General features: G+C 42.2%; 1 protein-coding gene across 1 annotated transcript in view; it reads left to right on the top strand.

Annotated features, from left to right (window-relative positions):
- The window catches only part of LOC117754893 (obg-like ATPase 1), a 41331-nt gene extending 23667 nt beyond the window's left edge, over positions 1-17664 (top strand). The window contains exons 8-11 of the mRNA XM_034574236.1: positions 9722-9862; positions 10412-10508; positions 14078-14200; positions 17188-17664. Of these exons, the coding sequence (XP_034430127.1) occupies positions 9722-9862; positions 10412-10508; positions 14078-14200; positions 17188-17289 (463 nt within the window). The 3' untranslated portion in view covers positions 17290-17664. The remainder of the gene's footprint in view (positions 1-9721; positions 9863-10411; positions 10509-14077; positions 14201-17187) is intronic.
- The last annotated feature ends 456 nt before the right edge of the window (positions 17665-18120 follow it).

The raw sequence follows: 18120 nt of genomic DNA, 5'->3' as shown, positions 1-18120 counted from the left end.
TGAAATTGTTTTGCACTAAATATTTCTCTTCACGTATCAAGTAGCTCCTCTTTGCAGCCATAACATTCCCACAGTTCACGATGACAACTCAGGCTTGTACTCAGCTGTGTGTTTTGCTCTTTACTACAAATAAACTGGTATTTGTACTTTTTTCTTTGCAACCTGAACTCACTGAGAATTACCTTTAATGCACTAATAGACACATCTTCCTTTTGTTTGTGGCGCTATGATCCTCGACACTTTTAAAAGTAATGATATCATCTGGCCACAGTGAGCGATGATCTGGAAGGCTGGTGTTAGACGTCCATTACATCTGAAAGGGCTACTTTTCCACACTACCGCCGTTTTGTCAATAACACCAACTTGTGGATTGTTATCACACTTTTCCAATTGCCCTCTAGGCTTGTGGTGTCAGTTCTTCCAAAATTTGTTTTTAGTGGTTTACTTGGCAGCATTGTATTACAAGGAGGAGTTGTTTACCTACGACTGTTTGTTAAAATGTTCCTGACACGAAAGTATGACTGTCAGACAGAGGGGAGGAGGGAGAGAAGTCGTAAATCAAATGATTCATGGTATGTGGAACATCCGTCATCAGTAGGAAGAGAGGGTTTTTTTTTTTCCTCCATGTTCAGTGTGTGTGTGTGATTTTTTAACTGTCTGAAATGCAATAAATCTGCGTGCGTTTTTTAAAGCAGGCAAACAGTAGTGCTCAGGTGTCCTGAGGGCTCCCCGATGAACAATGCCGACATCAAAGTGTTGATGTTTGACAAGTGATGAGTCACTTCCCTTGTCCGGAGAGGAGCTCACACCTGTATGGAGATGATTACAGGTAGATCTAGTTGGCCCTAATTGTACAATAAATGCTGCTCTCAGCCCTAATGGCAGCTAGTCTGCAGCAGAGACGCCAGACTGCCATTTGGCTGTCGCCATGCTCCCGTGTTTTTCCACCGCCACAGTTGAGATGATGATACGGTTAAGGTCTATTCAAAGCAAACAGCAAGACAAATTGCAATCTCAGCTTTAATGTGCGTAGGAAAAGATGGCGAATCCCATGAGGCAAATAAGCCAATTTTATCCGTGTCTCTCAGGACACAGCAGTCAGGCCATTTCACAGGTTCACTTTTTTTGTTGTTATATATTTGCTGTGTGTTGTCGAGTGCATGCTGCCAGTCAGACAGTAGGTTGGTGTTGTTTATTCTTGCAACATTCTTTACCAAATATGATTTGTGGGGTTTTCCTCTTTGAAGGTTATTGTGTTTTTTTATTACAGACACTTAATAGCAGGCTGTAGAGACACACATGGGCAACAACAGTAGTTTTATCAGACTTTCTGAGCCTCCAAAAAACTGTTTATTGTTAACCAAGATCATCCTCTTTGGAGTGTGGGAGCCACATACCAGGTTTCCCTTGTTTAGACAAGAATACACAGTATTAGCTTTAGCAAGCCATCATTAATGGAGGGATCAGACGAGGAGCAAGGCCTCCTTTCATCCCCAGGTTCTCTGCTGGAGACAGTACATCATTTACTGTTGAGAGGAGCACATGGCTCCAATCCTATACAGTGTATGTGTATAAGAATGCGTACATGTGCATGTTTGAAGTCTGTTTCAGAGGCGACTCCATGCTCATTTGGATGCTGGCGTAATTGCGGTGTGTAGATCAAAGGGACTCTGGCCGAGTGATGTTCCAGAGGAGACTTTACCACACAGCCCTCTCCTCTGTGCGGATGGGGCCGCCTGCTGCTCACCGCTCCCCTCTCCCCTCTAGCCATGCACTGCCCCCTGCACATCCCCGCTCGTAAAAAATGATTAAGGCTGCATTTGTCATGTGTTTATTACTGAGAGGCATTGCATGATAGGGAATGGCATCTACAAGAGTCTATCGAGAGGCTTTCTCCTCTTTCCCCGGCGTCAGCGAGCTGCCTGGAAGACTCGGTCACATACACGTAGTTTGTGTGTTAGAGAGGGTCATTAGGACACTGGTGATGATGTGGGGGCTGCAGCCTGCACAGCGTTAGCATGTTTTCACTTGTTCAAGAGATTGCTTATTAAGCATGTTGCCCCCATCATCATTATCACTCTTTATTTTGATATCAAATATTTATTTAAGAGAATGAGGAGCCGTCACAATTTGTAAAGGCAAGAAACACAGCTGAGAATCCTCCAGATATGCAGTGATGTTTTTCTTTCTTGTCATTTCTTTTCCTGATATTTTTCTCTTCTTTTGGACAATGTCTATTAAAGTAAATTGGTGCCTCTTAAGTAGATGTGTTGACCTTTAAGGAAACTAGCAAGCGTGACCTGTCTGTGAGTGCCTCTGCGGTGTGCGTTCTCCTGGTGAGTGTAAGAACTGCAGGGTATCTTTGCTTGAAGCTTCTATATATAAGAATGTATTAATATAAGTACAGCTATATTACTTTCATTCAAACTTATTTATTATTTTGTCTCTATAATATATATATATATATATATATGTATTAGTTGCCTCTCAGCCTATGTGAGATAAGGTATTTTTGTTTTGGTATAATTCAGGTAAATACACAAGTAAAATAGTCAAATAGTAAAGTTGATTTTCAAGTCAACTTTGTGATGTATTAATACTGTACTGCAAAAAACATTCTTATAAACTCATCATGACTCATTACAGCAGCAGATTGTCAGGAGGAGGTTGACAAGAGATCATGTGAAAGTATAAAAAAAGAATAAGATAAAAAATGAAAAATAAAATACATAGAATATGTCCATGACTATAAAGTTGAAATGACACCTTGTTTATGGACAGCATGTAATAACGACACTTACCTGTGTTGGATGAGTCATTGTCTGATTTCTTCAAACTGAGGAAATTCATTTGTCAAATGGTAAAAGGAGAGGGCTAGAAATATTCTATATTTTGTCCTATTGTCAACAAATCTGTAAAAAGATAAAAATCCCCAATGAATTGATCCGATAATGTTGTTTGTGAACAATGAGCCTGACGTAGTTTATTCTATTACTCAGTGCCACAGAGCTTCAATATATAACACATTAGTCAGCTATAGATCCACTCACAGAATTGTTCTATAATGCAGTGAACTGTATGAACTAACACTGTATGTTATACTGAGTCAGTCTCATATACATTGTCTTGCTGCCATAAATACTCACTAGCAGAGTAAATCTGTATCAATCTATGCCTGAAAACCAATGAACACAGTTTACTTCAGCTTGAATAACTCAGCAGTTGTAGGAAATTATTTGTAATACCTTTTGTTTTTTAAAGAGTAATGTCTCGGGTGGGGGCGGGAGGTGACATGTTTGTAAAAGGAAATCCAGCCACGGTCACTCAGGGAGGAGAACAGCAGGGAAATGTCTCGTTCTGAGTCTGATACTTCAGTTGGCCTGTAGGAGGAGCTTTGACAATTAAATTAGAGGAAGCCCTGGCATGATTTTTCACTGTGACACTTGCGGACCCTCCTGTCTGCAGAGCTTCAGACCTACTTACACAGAACATGTGGAGAAACAGATCCTTCATCTGCACCGCTTTGGTGTTGACACGTATTTTGTTAAATTCATGTTTTTGTTTTGAAGAACCCCAGTAATAAGTTAAGCATGCCCCGTTGTTGTTGTCTGATCATTTTGACAAACAGCCTTCTTTGAGTCGTACCCATCAGCACTTTGAGACGGAGGGGGAAAACAACTGAGGTGGAGGGGCTGCTGGTGGTGGTGGAGGGGTTTACTATGACTCACTGAAAGCCACTCCATGAAAGCAGTCACTGCAGCCCACTCCAGCTACTCCAAACCATAAGTCCCATAAACACTAAACTGAAACTTTATTGAGTGCAAAACCACTGGCTCCATCTAAGATTTTAGGAACTACCATCGAGGGAGTTCACTTTTCAAAGTGCTGTGGGAAATGTACGATCACTTTTTTGTGTGTGTTTTGTTTTTCGTGCACAGCCTCGTCCACTCTCTCCTTGTGCAGTGTGAAATCCATGAGAAACACTTTCCCATGCTAAGATGTGTACCCATACCGGCCACAGTCGTTCCTAATGGATGCCTTCAGCTATAGTTCTCGATGAGAGAAAACAACAGGAGAGGTTGTGGTGTAAAACTGGAACAGATGGCGCTAATAAAAGTCCTGTCGGTCCAGTTAGCCTGGTTATTGACTGTCCCGAGTCCAGATAATGAAAGGACTTTGTTGACATGTCACACGTCACCCTGTTGTCTTTGTTGTCAAGACGCAGCGCTGCTGGTGTAACTATAATGAGACTAATGACCCTAAATCCAGGGACTTTTTCCATCCCTTGTTTTTTTCTTTATTGACCCTGCGAGAAATCATTTTGCTCCTCAAAAATCCAAGACAGACTCTCACTTCTCCCTCGTTTATCGGGTCCGAGCCCAAGGTTGCTATTTCTGAGTGAGTCTCCTGCAGTCCATAATGTATGTAGACACCTCTGTGGCAGCACAACATGCTCGCTTTCTTCCGAGGGGCGCCGTGGGAATTGTTTCCCCCCGTAAAGCCTGTAGCCCCGGCATCGCAGACATAAAAAGACATGCGAGTTTCAAGTCCTTCTAATGACACATTTTGATTGTCGAGCTGTGCTTTTTATTATCTTTGCGATAAGGTTAAGACCGAACACACATGCATGCCACAGTGAGTAGCCTGCAGCCTTGGCAGCTCTAATGAGACAAATAAATGAATTTAGTGTTGCCACATACAGCTCCTGAATGCTTATTATCAGGATTATTGTTGAACTGTTGTGAATGGGGGGAGGACGGGAAAAAGGCGATGGAGGGGGGCATGATTGGCTGATGTTACATATGTCCTTGATTACCTTCCTTCTACTTTTATTCTAATAAGTGGCATTCTTTGTACTCCCTGGGACAGCTAGACAGTCTGACACACGATGAGAATAAATATTGCATGTGGTAGACATTAAGCTGTCATCCTGGAAAAAAAAGAAGAGACGGAGAAATCCGTGTGGCATTCTCCGGCGCTACACTTTGCCTGCTCTTGTCACAATTGTCACATCTTGATGACTCCCCCCACTCTACCCCAGCCCCCTTATTTTCTCTCGCCCAGTCAACTGCTGTAAATGACAGTGGATACCCCATATAGAGAATTATTTTGGGTGATGTAGAATGTACTTGTCTGGGTTACTGTTTGAATTTCTGATGTTTGCCTCTTTTTTTCCCCCCACCACCACCACCCTCACTTAAACAAAGTCACAGCTATGATAATGTGCTCTCGTAAAAACACACACCAAAAATGGAATGGTGTGTTTGTTAGGGTTTTATCCATCATGTGCAAACGTTTAAAGACGCAATATTCGTCTTTTTAAAAAAAACAAAAAAACAAGCTTGTTACCAGCACATCCTCGAGGTTTATCTGAGGTGTGATGTGAGATGATGCTCTTAATTAAAGCTGCTCCCATTGTGCCTGCACCGTGTTTCCTTCAGCTGCTGATTGCTTTGAAGGCGGAAAGAAGTTGACAATATTGGCGATTTTGTGTGCGTCTGTTTGTGTGTGCGTCAGATCTCCTCTTTCTTCTCTCAGACACCGATGTGTAATGCCATTCCACGCGGCCACGGCCACAGGGAGCATAGAACGTCTGCACTCTTGTCGCTCAGGAGCTCACCACTGGGAGGATGAAAAGCTTCCCACAGAGCCCCTGACTTCCCAGCCTCAAAAGACACCATGAGCTCATACCTCTCATTTCTGTCTCCCTTCACGGAGGAAGGAAAGAGGAGGGGGTTAGTGTGCGCTCTGCGTGCCACAGCATCCTCACCCCCCAAGCATGCTCGTCCCTGCAACCTGGCACCAGCAACACAGAGGGGACCCACGGGTTTATTACTCGATGAGTCTGTGCCAGGCATGCAAGGCGGCAGCGGCCACGATTCGTGATTCGGGTTCAGGTGTCGGCTCCCTGACCTGTTGGTTTTTCAGGGGATGTAGGTAGAGGATTATTCTTCGGCGTTCAATTGCATCTGAAAGGAACACAAACTGGAGGTGATGGCACCACCTTTCACAGGCTTAACCGGGCTAAGCACTCATAATAAAGGCCAACCTGTATGAATGTGTGTCAGACGCAGGCCCAGGTCATTGTCTCAGGTAGCTGCCCCTGTACTTCGGATGCTCCCATTGTTTTCCCCCTCCTGAGCCATTTAAGCAGATCAAAGCACTGACAAAGCCCAGGGAAGCCTCAGGCATGTGAAACACAGGAATTATCCCCCCCCCGGATTCCCACACAAAAAAGACAGATAGACTATAGCTCCGGAGGGTGGGCCCCTGTGGGACACCTCCATTCAGAGCCAATCTGTTGTGGAAGCTGCAGTGGTTTTTGTTTTTTTAATTTTGTCTTTTCACAATACGTTTTGCTTTAAATTGGAGGCATTGTAAATACAGCAGGCATCAAATCTTAAGATTAGAAAAATTAAGATGACAGCTGTTAATTCATGTGATATAAACACACATGCAAAAATATTATGCTGAATAATAAAATAATAATTTTATACATGCAAAAGTTTGATTTCCCTTGCTTTGTATTGAGAGCAGCAGGCGAAAGCACAAACACAGCTCGCTCCTTGAGACTTGTTTGAGCCTTCAAGCCGGTGAATGATTAGCAGAAATAATGTCCCTGTCACCCTTAATCACATTAAAACGTGGTTAACATTTAATTTTCCCCACTTGATATGCAAAAATTTCCAGTTGATTTGCAGCAAAGGCCATTGGAATTCCATTATAAAAAGAATAAAAATTTCAGGCATCATTTGTTCAGAGAGGGATATCAAGAGCAGAAAGTGCTGAATCTTTCTATTAACCGAGCAGTGAGAGATGTGCACTTAATGCTGGGACATAATGGGAGACTGACAAGACGCGGACACATGCAAGCACGCACGCACGTTCACGCACGCACGCACGCACGCACAGACACACACACGCACACATACATACACACACACAGTCACTTTTCTGTGCAGCTTAGACTTTCAAAACATTTTCATGTCTTCACTATAGAATTTCTCAAATGCCTGTAGATTGATATCTGTTTTCTCTTGAAACATGTTGCTAATAAGCAGAAGAGAAGAGAAACATTACATGTGCACAGTTGTAAACAGGCCTTGATCAAATTTTCTCTGAAATACAGATTCACATGAACGCTGTAGAATTGCATGCATGACAGAAAGATACGAACAAGATAGAAACATCAGCGGCGTGTTTTACATAAACATTTTCCCCAATTTACAACAAAGTCCACACAAATAATTGGTGAGGACATAAATGCAAGTTGCAGCGCGGCGGCCCTGAAGTTGACAGGACTGGTTTTGGGAGTCATGTTGACGGAGCATCACAGCTCTTAATTGACAGTGCTTTGTTTCTGGAGTTGGGAGAAGGGGGAGTTTCATGTTCCTGGTGCAAGGTGTTTGTCTGGTCCCGTGTCACTCAGTGCGAGGACCCGGAGAACCCCCCCATGCTCATTTGCAGCTCACGTTCTCCGTCTCGGCTCCACATTATTAAAATCATCCCTCAGCCTTCCACCAAGAGCCTCTTTGTTACTTGGCTAGCTTGGCTCGGCTCTGTCAAGTCTTCACCAATTACAGTCTCAGGTACAATGGTCTATTCAAAGGATCACAGCCCTTGACTGGTGTGGAGAGAGTGATTTGTGAATCATTATTCAGCCGCCTGTAGAGAACGCAATACCTGAGGAATGCAAATAACGTGCCACCAAATAGACAGCTGTGCTGCTAAAAGTGACAAACTACAGCTGTTATTATCTCAGATTGGATTTTTTCCCCTCTCGGAGCGCCTGCCATCTCCTGTGTTTTCGGGGTTTTGGATTCGACTAAATGTGTTTTATTTTCCTGTCCTTTGTTGGTGAGACATCGGCTGCCACCTTATCTCAGCGGCAGTCGCACACAAGCTCTGTGTCTACAGTGTAGTGTGAGCAGAGAGGGAAATATTAGGTTACGGCTCTTAATAGATGTGCATCTGAACAGACAGACCAACTGGCATATGAGGCTTTTGAAATTTACCCTGTGGCTTGTTGGGAAAAACAACCAATCAAAGCAAAACTGTGATCTTCCTGCAGCCGGTCCTCTGTCATATATTGTATATTGATAATCATTAGGTAGCTGCAGTGATATGGTGCTGTAGATGATAAAGCGGTGACATTGTTATTGGAATAGATGTGGTACAGAGGTGGTCGGGTCCCTCCCAGTCTTTGATTGTTATGGGCTTTAAACAGGAAACTAGGATTACAGATAATGACGGGGACCCCTTTCGAATCAATCCAGCCCAGGAGCTCTGTCAGGGCCGGCGTGTGAAAATGGATTTGTGTGAAGCTGTTCTTTAAAACCTGTCCAATCCCAGCCCGAGAGCTTGTGGGGCTAATCTCATAATTGCCCTAACCCCCTTTATATTGTTCTGACTGCAAGTTACCATTAAGTGTAAGGATATCTTTGTCCTGCAATGTCAGGTGTCCTGCTGGACTGCAAGACAACAGAAAACAGAAAAACACAGGCAGTTGAGAGAAGGACGTTTATAAGTAATAAGGGTTAGCTTCCTCCTGGCGGCTTTATGGTTAATGTTCAGTAAGACTCTCATTAGGTGAACAACTTTCTTTTTTCTTTTATAGAAAAATTTGGCAAGATAGCAAGATTTCTGTTAGTGCTGTAAACTGTGGTGGGAAGCAACTAAGTACTTAAATACAATTCAGATGCACTTTTACTGAAATACTTCAATTCAGCGCTACGTTATATCCCTACGTAATATTCCAGATGGAAGATTTGTATTTTTTATATCATTCTCTCACAGCTTACAGTGGACATTTACTTTCCAGGCAGTTAAAACCCAAAAATATATTCCAAAAAACAAAGTATTGTCTTCCAGTTAATTGATTTTATTCAATAATTCAGTCTTCAGGAGGCGGAGTTGTAGTCCTACACACGTTCCTGTGCTCCCTTTAGATCAGTCACACATCCAAAACCCCTAGAGACTGTGTCTGCCCTCCGTCCAATTCAATTCATTAAATCAAAAATAAACAGAGGAGGAACTCCACATAAAATACTAATAGAAATTAATACAACAAAACAAGAGAATCAAATGTGGAATCTTTTTTTGTTATTGTTAAACTGTGTATGAGGCAAATTGTGATTTGTGAATATGGGATACAGAAATTAAATTTGATTGACTGACTGATTATATACAATCTACAGATGCACCATAAGAATATTACTAGTAATTAAGTCATTGTTAATCTTTTCCATAATTCTTGTGCAGCACCTTGTCTTGTTGTTTCTTTATTTTTAAGATACAGGCAATATCTAGAACAGTCGTTGAACGAGGTTATTTAATCTAAAACTGAAATGGCTTTAAGTAATACAATTTTTGCAATATATATATAATCATCTTGCACAGTGAGCACTTTCATTTTTAATACTTAGGGAAAAAAATGTCATATTGCAAATTTACCATCTACAAGTCATGGAGGGCACATTTAATTTGTGAATCTGCTTTTTTGCAAACAGTCAAATCAAACGTATAGCTGGAAACCTCTGTGGAAACAAGAGTCAAACTCGGATGGAAAAGCCTCCTCTGGAGTGCAGTCTCCTGCAAACACTCATATGTTCAGCTGCTCTCATGAATATGCATGCCACGGGCAGATAACGAATACTTTCGTGTTAATCAAGTCTTTCAACTAGTTCTTGTGGCCGCTGTTTTTCTTTTTTTTTAAACCCAGGTTGGTGAAAATCAAGGAGTGGGTGGACAGTCATGACCCCGGGGCCTTGGTCATCCCCTTCAGCGGCGGCCTGGAGAGCCAGCTCCAGGACGCCGGTGACGAGGACAGGCAGAAGTACTGCACAGAGCACAAGACGCAGAGGTTAATTAGCATTCAGTCTCCCCACACTTATTATCAGCTGTGTCCTCCATGCACTCCTTTAATTGCATGTGCTGATAGAATAATAAATGGCAGAGTAATTACCATCATAAAGAAAAGGATCCCTCTTCTTACCGAACAACTCAGTCAAAGGGTTTTCCTCTGAATTAAGTTTTTAACTGTCATCTGTCATCTGTAGGTATAATTATAACTTGGGCATTTTGGGTTTATTGTTCCTGTGTGAAAACCTCTATGGAGAGAAAAATTGTGACAGCAGAATTTTTTTCCTCTCTCGGCGCAGGACAAGGCATCGGGTTGAATTCTTAAAAATGCTAAATGAGTCTACGAGCCTTGTAATTAATCAAAGAAACCATTGGAGAGTTGAATGTCTCACATGAAGCGAAGTGACCCATCTTATTCACTTAATGAGCTTATATTGGAATGAATGGGGCCTCGCTGCCGAAGTGAACTTTGTCTTGGCGTCAGTGGCAATAAAGAATACTTAAACAGTTCGTACCCCTTGATTCAAGCTGGATTTTCTGTCTCCACCAGCGCCCTGTGCAAGATCATCAAGGCAGGCTACGCAGCCCTGCAGCTGGAGTGCTTCTTCACTGCCGGACCAGATGAGGTCCGTGCGTGGACCGTTCGGGTAAGAGCCAGCTGGCTGCTGCGAACATACATGGGAGTGCGGGGGAGTGCACCACATGCACACACACACACACACACACACACACACACACACAAAGGAATACACACTGTGTCCCACGTTCCACCCTGCTGGCACCCTCACTGATATCACACACTTTCAACTTTGTCATGGCTGTGCTTTAGCTAGTCATTACAGGCCAAGGATAACTTCAATTACTGGTGAGCTGCTGAACAGTGAAAGTGGGGGCTACATTGATTGAGGAGGGCAACAATTGATTTTGCCCATTACGTCCATGAGAATGTTTCCATCCTGTGCAGATCTGCCTGCCCTCCTCCTGCCGCTGGAGATAAGGAGCCTGTGCATTGTGCCTGCCTAATCTGTGTGACGGAGGCTGTCTGTGCCAAAATTGATGTCGCTTTTCATTCGACTGTTTGTGGGCCTTGCTGGGGGCTCCTCCTCCCTGTGTGTCTCAGTTTACTGAGCGCGGCCCGCCAAGACCTTTGTGCGGCAGGATCGCAGGACTTACATCAATACAGATGTTGGCTTTGCATGCTCTCATTGTGTTGTTGTTGTTGTTGTTTTTTTCTTGAGCAAACAGAAGATAGATATAATCAGGTATTTGACCAGTCGGGAGTTTTATGTTATAAACCAGTGTAGGTGGTTTAATACTGCACATTTGACTTTTTTTAAAAGTTTTTTAAAAAATGAAACATTTGCATTGTATCGTGTATTTAATCATATATATTCATTCGATAGTTCAATTACTTTTACAATGCATGGTGCACAATTATAAAAACAGCTAATTTCAAAGAACTTTTCCAAATCGTCTTATAAAATATGCTTAGTATCTTATTTTGATAAGGAAAAAAGAAAACTGAGAACATTATTTCAAATACTGTGGTAAAATTCTCTAAAATCCAAATGACTTCTTTACTCAGAGGACATAAGCATAGTTAGCAGTTTATTAGGTACACCTAGCTAAAACCAATGCAATCTGATGTCCTGCAATATAGCCTCTTTCATGAAGGTTATAATGTTCAGTTGGTGTTGAAACTTTTCAGAGAGGTGTTTATTCAGATGCATGGCCATTTCGGAGGATGCAGTTAAATGTGCTGTTAAATTGTATAGAGATTTGTACCAATGAATATCTTTCATTTTGTCCAACCCGTCCCTGTCATTAAGGGTATAGATGTAATAACACTAACAGAAAAACTGAAATAAGGTGTTTTTTCAACAGTGATCTTTTTTATGTTATTTTCATCCAAAGTGAGAAACAAACATCCGGCTTTAAAATAGTGAATTAGCATTTTCTCAATATGCTAAATCGTAATATGCAAAATCAATGTGAAAAACTGAGAATGTGTATGATGTGTGACCAGAATTAATACAACTAATATTTCAATCTACATTCAATAGCTAGTAATAAATGCTCCATAAAAATGATCTGAAACTATATTTCACATTATTCCACAGAGTACAGAATTAATGAACCATTTGTACGATAATATGGTTCTTAACTCACAGAAACGCTGAAATGAATTCACAACATCGACTGATATATTATTATGCAATACGTACAAACACACCATAACCACACTGGGTTGCAGGATGTGTTGCTTCTATAAGATAGTTGACCAAGAAGAAATAAGTGGAGAATAGTGTGCAACTAACCCCCTGGTCAGATATGAACACAAGACATTTCAGTTATACAGTATGAGCCTCAGACCTCCTGCCAACAGGAAGCCCCACGCTGCTGCTTCAGACAAGAATTCTCATTTTGATCAGAAATGCAGTGTGGCAAACTGCAACAATTGTCTTGATTCTTTTGCCACTGACTGCATCATACAACAAGAATAACAAACCACTAAATAAGGGTAAGTTGTAGACAGTACGGCCCTTTTCAGACATGACCTCTGGGTAAAATCCAGAGAATTGGCTTTGCCTTTTTGCCTTTCACACATGCACAACACAGCTGGGGATCCCCCGCTGCGTTCACACATCGGATTCTCCTGACTTCCTCTGGACGTTATTCTAGGAGGCCAGATGGAGAAAGTCCACAGAAACTGCGAAGCCTCTCACTCGGACATTCGCGTTCACACATGCACGTCCTCTGGAGACAATTCGGAGGATCTGCGGAGTTCAGTGCAAGTCTGAAAGCAGCTTGTTAAAGTTAAGGCACAGACTTTTTCTTTTATGGCCTTGTGACTGTGTTCGGGCCAGAGGGGAAGGTGAGCTCACTCCCTCTTATTTACTCAGGACACGTTACGTTTAAGCCGAATGACATCACCAGGTTGAAACTCGTCTCGGCGTGACTGATGTCCTCGCTATTTACCCCCAAAAAAGTCTCGAAAACACTTCAAAGACGTCCTCAATAACCCGCCTGTCCCCCCTCGACATAACTGATTACAGGCAGCCTTGATTGTGTGTGAGGGGCATTTAGTCAGGTAAGCATCAGTGAGTAACTATATTAAGCCAATACATCTTGCATTGTAAAAACTACACTCAGTAATGTCGTGTTCCCCAGTCCTTTAACATGGTTTATTAGGCAGCCTCGAGGTGACCATTATCTATCAACCTGCTCTGCATAGCTCTTAACTAGGACAATGTGGAGCTCCTGCAATGCGCCCGTATGAAAAAAAAAAACCTCCCTTAATCTATTTTTCTCCAGATAGACAAACCTTGATGCTGATTAATGGTAGTTAAACTCACAAGCACTCCGTCACTGAGATTGCAAAGAGATGGTAATGTATTAGAGTCATTAAATACGCATCATTCTTTTGGCATGAAATATGTTGACCCCAACCTGATTATATACATAATTAAAACTGCTCAACAGTTCCTGAGCACGGAGCTGCAGCGCAGGGAGGGAGCGAGCAGGTCGACGGGCAGGAGTCAGGAGGAGACGCAGCAGCCACGTCACTTATTTGGGCCATTTGTCATTTGGTTTTTAGTGCATATAAATTGCACATTTTATCTGTCAAAAGAGGATTCAGAGTGCAGCCAATTTATAAATCCAGTGAATTGTTATTTTGTGCTTTTAAAATTGCATGTTTGGAAGATACAACCCTTATTGTGTATTTCAAGTCAATTTAGAAAATATGCTCAAGCACTATAGCCCCGCATCTTCAACAGTGAAATATAGTTAAGTGTTTGGATTTTACCAAACTCCGGAGTGTCACAGCAGTGAGGCCTGATGCAGTCAGCTCTGTGCCACCCTGGCCTCTCACTGCAACACCAGGTCTTCTTGCTGTCATGACCAGAGAGCCGAGCAGTGACCCACAATGAGGCAAGATTGCTTGGACAGAAATCAATACTGCCACGGAATGAGAATCAGAAGGCATTGATAGCAGTGCTGGGTCCTTATCGGCGTCCAGGCCGCCCTTAGCAGGGCACGGCCGAGTGGAAAGCTATCCAGAAATCATGACTGAGGCAAGAATACCCCCGACTGAAAACACCCCGGAGTGATGCTCACGACGCTATCGCCCTATCAAACACTGTGTCGCTCGCATGCTGTAATCCATCTTCTCCAAAACAATTCATTTGTCCTCTCTTTTCCTTCCCCGTGACAGAAAGGAACTAAGGCTCCACAGGCTGCGGGGAAGATCCACACGGACTTTGAGAGGGGCTTCATTATGGCGGAAGTAATGAAATTCCAGGATTTTAAAGAGGAAGGCAGCGAGAACTCTGTCAAGGTGAGCAGTCAGGGTGCCAGAGGAGATGAGGGGAAGTCTCCTGTGATCAGTGGAGCTGACAGTCACCGCACTGCTCCGACTGCAAACTGCTCCTCACCTTTACTCGGGGGAAGAAATTACTGCAGCACACTCCAGCACGGCTCCTGACAAGCCAGCTGATTCTGGCTCTAAACACTGCCATTCTGCTCCAGCTGTGCATATCTTTATCACAATGTGTCTTAACTGGCTGATGGTGCCTCTTTCTCGTGGCTCGGCTCAGTAGCACAGAGGCAGCACTTCTTCACCCTCACCAGGCATTTAGCAGATCTATAGAGCGCGCTGTTAGCTTACTGCTCTCTCTGTTGCCAAATCCCCCAAGCCACTGCCGGCATGTGACAGTGATATAAAGCGGCAAGTTAAATAAAGTGTGAAATTCCTCATATTAGGACTGTTTCATGGCTGCGTGGCACATAAATGTGACTTGCATATCTTATTTTTTTTATGATAGCCAGTGTTTGTTTTGACCTTTTAACTGGGATGTGGGTTGTTCATGTGCACACTGCTGTCAAATGTAATAACTGATTTCATGGTGAATTTGTGCAGACAATAACTGGGCGTCTGCTGCAGCAGGTACTTTGCCAGTGATTCAAAAATGATTTTCTCTACAAGTGTTGCTTCAGCTTTAGCATCAATTTGGTGTCATATCAATAAACTGTAGTAATTGGTGATACAGAATTATTAATCAACACAACAGAATGCCTTTCATATTAGACAACATTAAACATTTTTTTTAAATAATTTAAATGTATTTTCTGTATAGACACATTTTTAAATGTAATTCTCATGGCCCTTAGTAAAGCGCCTACCTCCGCCAAGACCCAACGGCCGTCTTATGAAACCACATTTAAATTGTGTTTGATCAGCATCATATGACACACACTCATAAATATCAGACCACTAAACATGCCAGATTTGTTTTCATCATGGTCTGTGAATTTTTCTCAGAGAGATCAATGAAAATGTTGAAAAATCTGACAATGTTTCCTGGATCCGCCCCCTATCCCGGATCTGAGAATTTAATGGGTTCTTCCTTTGGTCATCCTCCAACGCTCCGCTACATTTCCTGGAAACTAGTTTTTGCATAATCTTGCTTTCAGCCAAACAAACATAAAAACCAACCAACACACAAAGGGACGGGGGTAAAAAAATAAAAAACCTCCTTGGCAGAGTTAGTAAGAAAACACAACAACAAAACAACACGTTGTTGTGTTTTGTGATCTGCACTTCAGAGCTACCGTACAAAAGAGTTTTAATTTGCTCCCAGGTAAATGTACCTTTTACTTCAAACCATAAGCAACCTTCATATTTGTATTAAGTTTATGAAGGCTCGAAGTGACAGCAGACATCTTTAAGCTCCTGCAGGTCAGAGACAAAAAGGTCCCGAAAATAGGTTTTAGTTTCTGGGTGTCATGAATTATTCTCTGAGAAATAAAGGAAAAAATTAAAAAACGTTTTGCAATGTTAAAGAAATGGAAAAGAATTCCTTGATCTGGAGCCGCACCTTCATTTAATGGGTTCATCCCTGAATCAAACAGCATCCGTCCACTATGTTTTGTGGTAATTCATCTTTAAATTTTTTTCAAAATCCTGCTAAATAACAGACAAACAAACAGAGACAAAAACATAACCTGGAGGTTATCAACTGAATTACAGTAGAAGTTAACCTTGCATGCATGTGTGACATTTGTAGGCAGCAGCTGTAACGTGCTGTTACAATCCCACTATCGCCACCATCAACTCCATGAGCCCACTCACAGACTCCACTAATGTGATCTTATAGTGCCACACAGGGACCTGCGGGGAGCTCTATGAAAACATTCAAATCTCTTTACTATTCAAGTCTCTTCTTTTTAGAGACGCATTTAATATTTAATGCAGCAGCAGTGTATTGTCCACTCCCCTCATAAGCGGCAAACAGAGGGTGAAACGTGCCGGTCTCTCTGGGGTTCGGCCATTGTTATCCGGGCTGGAGATCTGAGTGTCAGGTCCTTACTGCATGCTCTCTCACTAATCCCTTTTTGAGCCTCATAAGAACACGGAGCAGTTCTGACTGTGGCATTAGGGCCTGTGCTATTTAATGCCAGTTGTGGGAATAGGCCGTCTGAATAGGGCCAGTGTACGAGGATATCACATTATTAGTAATCATATCTGCTTAAGCCAAGCTTGCTGCTCCAGATGGCTGCTTTCAAGTGCAAATGAACCAGTTAGACATGTCTGGTTTAATACACACTCAGGAATCACAAATAGCCATTGATTTTCTTCCCCCCGTCTCCCTCTCCATCCAGTGTTTCTGGTGGTATTGAGCTTGGATTAAATGGTCTCCTGAGCCTTTAAAGGGACATTGATTCTTCTAATTAATTGTGCGCTGTGCAGAACCAGAATGCATAAACCTGTCCGTATTAGCACTTCAAGTCAATTATTTTTGAGTTGGCCAGGAAGGAGAACAAACACTTACTGTACACAAAAGAAATGTTAGAACTTGTTTGGTTTCCTCAAGAAGTTTGATAGTGCTGTAATCAAAGACATATTAACATTTTGTGCTTGGGTACATGAAACTGGAACCGGCAGAGGAGAGGATTATTCACTCAGTGGGAATTCAGGCGCCCCATTGGAACAAAAACATGGAGGCCCGTGTGTGTGTGTGTGTGTGTGTGTGTGTGTGTGTGTGTGTGTGTGTGTGTGTGTGTGAGAGAGAGAGTGTGAGTGTGAGTGTGAGTGTCTTGCAGTAAAGTAATTGAAGGCAATGAAATATATTGGAAACTAATCTTGTGCCAATATTTTCTATTTCTATTTCTAATATACATTCTTATTATGGTCTCTATATTGTCTACGGTGCCAATAAATATTTAGTTAAAGTATGTAACAGTCTATAACCTGTCCATCCTAAAAATGCTTTGTTTGGTTTATGACTGTTGGCTTTTGATTCAGTTTTTATTTTTACCTCACAGGCATCTGGGAAATACAGACAACAGGGAAGAAACTACGTCGTGGAGGATGGAGACATCATCTTTTTCAAATTTAACGCACCAAATGCACCAAAGAAAAAGTGACACAAGAACAATCTGTTTGTTTACATAACTGACTTTATTGTTACCTCTCTTTTCTTGGCTGATACACACCGCCAGTTCTTTTTTCATCCGCCCGTCCTGTAGGATCAAATCCCCCCTCGGGTGCCAAAGCACAGGTTCAGTAAACTCTGACAGCTTTGCTATTTAAGATCAGGATTGGCCCCCACTCCAAATTGTAGCAGCATTTGAAGGAGCATATTACTCTCCAGATACTTCATTAATCTCCATCACGGGTGCCAGCCCTGACACAGCTGACAGCGGGGACAATGCCACCTGCTCCTCTCCCCCTTCTGCAGATAATACATGTTTTACAGTAGCCCAGATGTCTACACTCAATAAAACATTTGACAAAAACCAGTCTGTGTGTGTTTTGGGATGTCTGTATTGAGTGGGAAGCTGCATGGGGACGCCGATAGCGGTCCTGCCGACCACTGATTAGAGAATTAAAAGACACAGCTGACACTGACTGTAGCAGAGCGGGGACAGTTATAATTAAATCTGTTAAGTGATGCTGATTTTAGAAGGTCACATGCAGCATGCAGGTGTTTTTTTGGCCAAAAGAATTGGTCAGTTTAAATGATTATTTGTAAAGCTACGGAGGTAACCTTTTATTCACACTTTTTATTTAATTTATGATTGATGAATACGTGCGTCCTCCCCTTCGCTGTCGCTACAGTTCTCAGCCTCAATCTTCACATATGCACAAAAATAGCATCTTTGTTATGTTTACAGTCTTACTCCCATCCCTCAACAATGAGGAAATTACATACCTACAAAAGAAATATTAATTCAAACCATATTTCCACCCCAAAA

Source organism: Hippoglossus hippoglossus, chromosome 21 (assembly GCF_009819705.1).
Source record: "Hippoglossus hippoglossus isolate fHipHip1 chromosome 21, fHipHip1.pri, whole genome shotgun sequence".
NCBI classification, from domain to species: domain Eukaryota; kingdom Metazoa; phylum Chordata; class Actinopteri; order Pleuronectiformes; family Pleuronectidae; genus Hippoglossus; species Hippoglossus hippoglossus.
Note: the sequence above shows the minus strand (reverse complement) of the source record. Positions and strands in the feature narration are given on the sequence as shown.